This window comes from Atta cephalotes, assembly GCF_000143395.1.
Source record: "Atta cephalotes unplaced genomic scaffold scaffold00026, whole genome shotgun sequence".
NCBI lineage: Eukaryota > Metazoa > Arthropoda > Insecta > Hymenoptera > Formicidae > Atta > Atta cephalotes.
The window spans coordinates 3,945,601-3,955,009 of NW_012130090.1; the positions used below are offsets into that span (position 1 = coordinate 3,945,601).

General features: G+C 33.0%; 1 protein-coding gene across 1 annotated transcript; it reads right to left on the reverse strand.

The window, feature by feature from the left end:
- Window positions 1-138: 138 nt before the first annotated feature.
- LOC105620422 (NF-kappa-B inhibitor cactus-like) lies at window positions 139-8,173 on the reverse strand. Its single transcript, XM_012201916.1, is given in 5 exon segments — window positions 139-551; window positions 1,176-1,221; window positions 1,224-1,258; window positions 4,816-5,168; window positions 7,599-8,173. Coding segments are annotated over 5 exon segments (1,422 nt in total).
- Window positions 8,174-9,409: the final 1,236 nt, after the last annotated feature.

Sequence of the window (9,409 nt, forward strand, 5' to 3'; positions counted from 1 at the left end):
TTTTTATATATAATTCGAGATTCGTTCTCGTATGTATATACGTATATTATACATGTTTTTTTGTCATTTTTTTTCATTCTCACTCATCTTACAGTGCTTAGATCCGTTCGATTAATCGGATACTTATCAGTGAATATTTTAGACTTTCAATTCGACTGCGTTTTGCATCTTGACGATCGCGGACAAATAACTCATCTCACCATAAGTTTCATCCTCGGAATTGTTCTCGGAATTGTTCTCCAAATCCGAATCCGAATCCGGCAGCGGCTCCGGTTTTGCGCCATATCGCACCAGTTCCCTGGCGAGCTGGCTATCGATGCACAGTGCTAGCTGATAGGCCGTTAGGCCGCTGTACATCTGTGTGTCTAAACAAGGCTTGCATTCCTGCAACAAGAAGTTAACTACCGATCGACATTTCCGTTCCATTGCAAGATGAAGTGCCGTTTTTCCCGCTAAGGCTTCCCTCGCTTCGAGATCAGCACCGAGACGCAACAGAAGACGTACCAAATTCACATGTCCGTTAGTGGCAGCCAGGTGCAAGCACATCTCACCTGAAATCGAATCAAGAAACCGAAGATTAAATAGTGTTTAATGAAACAGCAGTATTAAAAAAAAAGAGACTATTCTTTTATATTGTTATTTATTATTTATTTTTAGAGAATAAAATCAGGTAGAACACTGAAGTTATATTATATGATATCAGAAGAACGTCATCATGATTTTATTTGTCATTTAATATTTAATTGCAATCAGTTGATGGCTGATGCTGTCGCGCGAATTTCGATGTTATATGATCCATTGACGGTACATAAAAATATCAGTTTTATTCTTATCGCATATATATCATCTATTATTATTGTATGCAATTATTATAGATAAAAATGTAAACGCAAAATGTGTTGCTTAGCAACGCATAATCAATTGTGTACAAGTATTATACGTTATTAAATGATACAATGTAAACAGCATAATTAAACGCACACGCGCGCGGGGTACGAGTTTACGATAAAAAAAATGAGTGCAGTTCAATTCGCATCATATAGCAACTTGTATCTAATTTTTCAACTTTCTTATTCATTTTTCTTAAACTAATAAGGACACGGAAATACGCACATCAAAATGAGTACATATAATCTAGTCACATACTTTTCATGAGATATAGATAGAAGACATACGGTGACTCATTGTCGTCGGAGATTTCGCTGGTGTTTCGCGGTCCAAAAGCCCGCGCTTGAAGCGCGATTGAAGTAATTTGTATCTAAAATTAATAGCATACTACGTTACTAGTTGCATTGGCAGAATTTAACGACATATCGTATATCATATTGCATCGACATCGTCTCATTGCCAATGGCAGAAATAAAAATCTAATCGATCATAGATATTAATAAACATAATAATATATGATATGAAGTATCGTTCTTGTTTTTTTATCATGCTATAGCTACATATAGAATTGATTACAATGGTTGAATTAAAAGAATTCATAGATTTAATTCCTATCTATCTATAATACATCAATCTATAATACATTTACGTCTACAAATAAGAATGTTAGCGTCGATGAGGCTAATAAGTTTAAATCATCGTATTTTCAAAAAATTTAAACAGATATATATTGCCACGTGAAATAAAACGTTTTATTAAATTTTAATTATTTAAATTAGGAAATTCAAAGATTGTTGCGAAACTAGAATTAATGAAGAAGAATTGAATTTTTAAAGGCGAAAGTTCAACAGAAGTCACCAACATCAACGCCGTTGTGGGATTTTCCGGCCAAACGAGACGAGGCAAGAATATCGAGCAGCATGCAAGTTATAGTTCTACAGATATTTTTAAGTATCAAGAACATCTGCTCTCTCGCTCCGATCTCACGGCGTCTTGACACGCCCGCGTCATATGATGTAACACGCGCACATGCAAGTATAATATAGGATCATGCCAAATTCCATCGTGTGTACAAAACAATTTCTCTCGCACAGCTACGCTAAACTATTTGAAAAATATTCTCTGGTCTTTTATCGACAAGTGAGCTCTGCATCGATTTCGAAACGTTTTTCTGTGATAAAATTGAAGATAAAAATTGTTAACAACTAAAAATAGCCCTCACACACTACAGAATTACGTAAAAAATGTGAACTGCGCAAAAAATGTTTAGTATAATGTCATTTTCGAGACCAACTATATAATATCTTTTTGTATACAGAATTATAAATGCATATAATTATTATTACTAACATTAGAGTGATAATAACTATAAAATGGAGCTCCGTAATTATAACTTCTTAATGTAAATACATATATAATAATATATGCGCATTGAAGAAAAATATTTAAAGTATCCGTAATTATAATTTCATTATAAAATAATTATGATTACGAGAGTTCCATTTTATAGTTATTATCGCTCTAATATTAGTAATAATAATTATATGTATTTATAATTTTATATACAAAAAAATATATATCTACACTTTGATTCAAGAATCTTATAAGAATTCCAACTATGTGAACCAATTATATGAAAGTTGTCTTGTAAACAAAATAATCTCTTTTCTCGAGGAGAAATAATAATGTCATGCCTTTGGAAATAAATTAAATTGCAGCGAAATTGCTTTCGCGGAAACATCAATTTTATTTAATTCCAGCTAATATGATCGTGTTGCAAAATTCATCATCAATTATCTTCCACTTGTTTTAAAGGCAATTATTATTTAATCGTAAAACTAAAAGCGCATTTCTCGAAAAAAAAAGAAAAAAAAACAAGTAGACCTTGGAACACAATTATTCTAAATGAATAACTGATCTCTCGGTCACGCGGAAGGACTTAGAACTCATTCGAGTCATTATCCTTAATTGTAAATCTGAATGAATAGTGCGAGTTATCTAACGAAATGCACGTGGATAGAATTTTATGAACATTCGTGGTTTCTTCCTCGAATTCAATCACAAATTCATTACAAGCGTGCACCACGCTTCGCACGTACGTGCGTGCCTATAATATAGGTGCGTTATCTGCGTCGCGTGAACTTGCAGTGGAAATACGCGCCGATGACGCTACACGGGATTTCCAAGGCTTTTAAAAGTTCATGAATATTTCACAATATCTGTTGATCAGAGTCATTTTTTTCTTTCTTTATTTGTCGCCTCACCGTAAAATCTTGGATTTAAAAGAGGATAGAAAGCATCTAACACCTTCTTTTTTTTCTTTTTTTTTATATAAATTTCTAATTTACGTACTACACAACGCGCATCTCTTTTTCACAATGTCAAATTTTGCAGATTTCAAAATTCAATTTGTTCACGTCAATAAATCGCATATTCAATTTATTGCCAATTTATTCGATTCTTGATTTGTGATGACAATAAATATAGTCATTTCCGATGGTAACTCGATGAACGGATGTATCGATGAAAGATATTAATACAATTTACATTATTCGGGGAATTCCTATGTTATTATGACGAAAAGAATCGCGTCCATTAGATAAAGTGACAATAATACGACAATAAATGACAATAATATGACAATAATTATTTAAGAAATGTATCAGAATATGCCGCATCATTTATAGTCACTAATCGCGATTAATAACAACAATGTCGAAGTATATTTTTTTTGTAATATTTCAATGCTATATTGAAATTTATGCTATATTGAAAATTACGCTATATTGAATATCTAAACGAATATCTTTTTTACAGTCTTCATATATTAAGTCTATTGTAGAATTGTATATAGTTGTAAGAATTGACCAATCACAGTCGAATATTCTTCTCTCTTTAACAAAGATTGATAATTTCTTACAGTTACTTACAACTACGTTTACGCAATTGTAGAATGGGCTTTAGATAAATAAAAATTCGTGAAAATGCGTGCGTGCGTGCGCAGAGTATACTCATTTCTATAACTGCGTCTCCAAAGAATATTCTCGCGAAAGTGTCGTTCTTAATCATTTAAGTTATGCATAAATCGTTTGCATTCTCGATATTGAATAATCTCAATATTGAAGAATTGCAAATTATTCTGAATTAACAAAAAAAAGTTATTACTGAAATATGTAGAATACTCAGACAGCGATTTTTGAAATTCAAATTACATCAATCAGATTAATGTCTTTTTTTTCTTGCATAAATAATTGAATATTCCCCATGTGCCTAAAACGATGAAACTTCCAACCGTGATAAAGCGTGATCCTCGAAATAAAAGTGATGAAATCATAAGAAACCCACATGATTCCTCGTGTCCATGTTAGCTATTTGCGAACCTTATATAGATGACTTGTTCTATGCGGTAAAAACAGTTAGGATTTTCCTGCTAGCTCGGCATCCTTTATGACTATCGTCACGTGAACGACATTCTTTGATTCTTTCCCCACATTATGATGATTAATGGCAATTATGTTGCAAGTTTCTAAATAGTTGTCGTACAACCGCAGGGAAAATCACAGATCATTAAGGTAAAACATACAAGAATTTTTTCTCACGCTTACATAATTTTTCAACTACGAACTCACTGTTTTGTCCTGATGATTCCTTTTCAATTTTTGTCCGTATTCATAGTCAGACTTTAGATGTTCAGTAACCACTAAAATAATTCTTAGTGCATCTGAAGATAACTGTAAGAAAGTCTTAAATATAGGGTCTGACTATGAATATAGCGAGCATTTGTGTATAAATAATGCTTCTTCTATAATCCCTATTATTATTCATCGCTATAAATTCTTTTAGTCTCTATTATTATTCATCGCTATAAATTATATAGTGACTGTTTCGAAGAACAGACCAATAATATTAGCAATATTTAGAACCTACCGCTATAGTTACGTTGCTCTAAATTCTGAGGTAAAGCTGGTACTATTTGTCCAGGTATCAAATTATTCCTCTCCATTGGAGATAATGGATCCGTCAGAGCCTTGGCACAAGCAAGATCCCCATTCATGCACGCTAGGTGGAGAGCTGTGTTTCCATGGAAATTCCTCAAAGATGGATCTGCGCTCGCCAGAATCAGTCGTCTAACGATTAGCGACTGATTCGTCAATACTGCCAGATGTAAAGATGATTGCCAGTCATCATTATAGATGTTCAACAGATACGGATGAGGAGCCAGCCTTATCAAAATAAGTGCAGCCTCCACATAACCCTGCATGATCGCGATGTGCAATTGCCTGTGATAATAAATGCGTTATGTAAAAGTAAATTGATGCAAATTTGAGATTTGCATTCTAACTTTTATAACTTAACGCTCTTATTATTTAATTTTTAATCCGAGAAAATATAATACTTATAGCTCAATAATTCTTTCATTTCTCATTTATTTTCTTTCAATATGTTATGTTAAAATTTTTTTTCGATATAAAGAGGTTTTTTTAAATAAAACTTTCATATATCATAATTTATTGTTGTCAATCAGCTAAATTTTAAAGAATTTTTTAATAAAACTATTTTTTAATAAAACTTAATCGAATTGATCAATAAATTTCGCCACATCATATGTATGTATACACATATAAGTTATTAGATTTATGTAAACACAAATCAATTAACGCATGTTGATGCTTGTACATGAATGAATCTGTGAGTAAAAAAAATTCTTGATTAAATATTATGCGTTCTAATAAAAAAAAAAAAAATTGAACTTGATAATTAAGCGATTCTTAGAGACAATGATCGTGTTCAGTAGACACAACTGTTACGGAATGGATCCATGAATGTTCGCTGCTATTGATATATTCTTTTAGATTATCCAATAGCAATGAGAACTCACGAATCCATTCCATAACAGTTGAATCTGAACACGACCAATGCTACGCCTTCAGCAGAAAAAGCAGCTTTGCAATCATTGTAAAATTCTTTAGTATAATTGGTTTTGCCCTTAATTCCTCATTGAATCTAAATATATTAAACTAATCGTATTAAAGAATTATACAACAATTGTAAAGCTTTTTCTGCTGAACGCAGCCAATTATTAATTAAGTTGAACTCGTCGATCAGTTTATTATATTGTATGATATTATATTGTATGATAGAAATTAAACAGTATAGAAAACTTCTTTTATTCTTTTCCCCATTATACTTCTTTACATGAAACATAAACCTAAGGAAATATATCTCGCACATGAGATTGACATGAAAAATTTCTTTGATTTCAAAAATTAATTCTGACATCCTAAATACTATATATATACTATATATTTTATTAGATAATCCGAAGAGATTATCAGCGCAGTTATGCTATATAAATTTTGCTGTGTCCATAATTTTTCGTCAAATTACATAAATTATTATTACGATACTATTATCGACAAACGAATTTGAAATATTAATAATAAAAAGAAGAAATTAATAGAAGCATTATCTTTTATATTTATTATATAAATTAATTTGAGATATTAGCGATAAAACTGGATAAATTAATAGGATCAACTAAGGACAAGTTATTTATTTTTATTTTTCGGATAAATCGGTCTTTATTAAACGAAATTGTATCATAAATTATATATAAATGTTCCGCTAATATCATTATTTTTCAACGGCTGATTTATTTATATAATCTATTTATAAGCAGCCTCTAAGAATTGATTTCTATATAATTATATAATATAAAAATTGCTCAGCAATATATACTTTGTTAAAAATTATTTTCTATTTTTTCAAATATCGCATTTCTATCCTCAGTAAACACAGAGGCTATATATATCTTTACATGACAAAATTTTATTATATCTTAGGCAATTTTATCAACATTATGCCTAAGTTTCCATGCTTGGAAACAATTTCAGCTGATATGTTAATATCCGATAATTTCAGGTATAATAATATTGAGTTGTTTAGAAAATCCGTATTATAACAAAATTCAAATAAAAACTTTTTTGATTAAAAATAATTTTAATCTGTAGAATATGTATCATTTTGTTCAACAATATTTTTCTTTCTTTTGGATAATTAATTCCTCGCTCCTAAAAAGTTCTAAGCTTTTAAACATCATCTACCGAAAAATTCGCACAGACTTTCTGAATGACCCAATAATTTATTGCATATTAGATAATAACATTAGATAATCTAAGAAAGACAATATAATAGAATGTTAATGGTCAAATTTGAATATTTGTGACAAAATAAAAGAGAGGGATGGAAATTTAAAGGAATTTAGTGCAGAAGAAAGTCATTTTTGATTAAGATCTTATGCTTTTTTTATAATATAATTTTTTAAATACCCAAATAAATTGCACGTTGATTATTTGTTGATCTTGAAATAATCTTGCACAAATGCAATATCAGAAATTAAGTTGACAAGTCATTGAATATTATTGATGCTAACAAGCAATAAATTATAGTGCTTTAAAGATGCTTTATTAATATCAATAATATTAAATTACTTGACGATTTAATTTGTAATATTTTGTAGTACTCCAGCTTCAATCTAAGACTATGTTTCAAGATCGACGAATAATTTCGGTGCGCAGTTTGAACTGGAAATTGTAAAAATTCACATAATACATTATTAAATACTAAGACCTGACCGAATATGGCTCCCTTCATTCGCGTTTCGCATGAATTGATAAATATATAATAGATAACACAAATATATTACTCACGTATCACCGTCATCGTCTTGCGTATAGTAAAGCTGCCAAGTATTTTCGTTAATTATTGCACATTTCTTAACACCTTCTTGTTGATGCTCTTTGAACAGAAGATCATCCTGGTGTTGCCTTAGTCTTTGGTTCGATTTTACGGGTATTAGTTCAAAGATTGTCGTGGGCTCGGGTTGAATTCCGCTGTCAATAGCGAGAGGATTCAAGCCAGGCAGTTGAACGGGCTGCTTTTGCAAGGTGAGCTGGTTCAGGCTTTCGCTGAGGTCGACGTCCACGACGCCGCTGTCGACGACTGCCGCCATCATCGTTGATGATAACAGCGATACCGAGGTCGTCGCTCCCGATGCGACTTGCTCATTTATCCGCCAATTGTCTTCCTGTCGCGACTGTAAGACACAAGACTCACGAATCTCGTCGCTGATCTGCATATTGCTGGCCGATAGAAATCCGGAGTCGACATTATCCTTCACAAATTCATCGTCATTGTCGTCGTTGTTCCCATCGTTCCGCGATCTCTTCTCGTCGGCTCCTCGAGCACGCTCCTCCTGAGTGCTCTCACTGGAAGAGCACCACATTTTTTATCGATCCTCGCGGAATGACGGAAAGTGTTTTTTCTCCCTCAACTTGAGAATCGCTTGTTCGGAAAATAAATAATAATCAACGCACCATAAATAATAATCACTTTCGTATTGCGCCACGCGATACGACGTGACGGTAAATGCCTTCTTTTTCTTTCTTAATTATATTTCTAATAATTCCAATCCGTGGGATTTGTTACGGACGTCCATTTGTGTTCTCTGTAATTTGTGTCCGAAATTCTCTTTTGGTATGAATACTTCGTATTATCTTTCGTTGTTTCGCACTGTATATAAGTTATTGTACGTCGATTCTCTCGATACACTTTCGAGTCGCTCGTAAGTCAAATCTCTTCGGTATCTTTCTCGTTTGCTTTCGCTGACGCGTATATAACCGGCCTTCTATTCCTTTCTTCCTATTTTTAATTGTTATTCTCCACTTTGAAATGCGCGCGTATATTCTTCTCTTTTTTCCTTTTCTTCTTTAACTTGAAGGTTCGTCCTGCGTCAGCTATGGACGCAATACTATTCTGTTTTCATTTGCTGCACCAGAAAAATGAAATGCATTTGGGCTGATTTCTGTTGCGAAGAGATAGAAAACGCAGACGGGAAGCGATTTGATCAGGCTTGTTGTGATATCGAATCGTGATCGTGCAAATATTGCAAGCATCCGCAAACCTCATTGTCTCACGTCTCAAAACAAACTGCGAACGAGTGCGGAGTAAATGAGCGAGTTGACTCGAGCGTCAAGCGAACGATAACAAAATCGTACCGGATAAATGAGACGGAACTCTCCGCTTTCGTGCGCACGCGCAAGAAATGTCATTGACCACGTGACCGATCTTGACACGGTGCTGTACGCAAAGCGTCCCTATATGGGACCTGTTATATAATTATAAAGTATAAAGAAAATTGAGTCCCGTTGAAATAAGATTCTCACATATGTTGTAACTTATAATGTGAATAAAAAATGTTATATTGTATATATAATGTAACATTTTTTTTATTCACATTTACACACACACACACACACACACACACACACACACACACACACACACACACACACACACACACACACACACACACACACACACACACACACACACACACACACACACACACACACACACACACACACACACACACACACACACACACACACACACACACACACACACACACACACACACACACACACACACACACACACACAACACACACACACACACACAC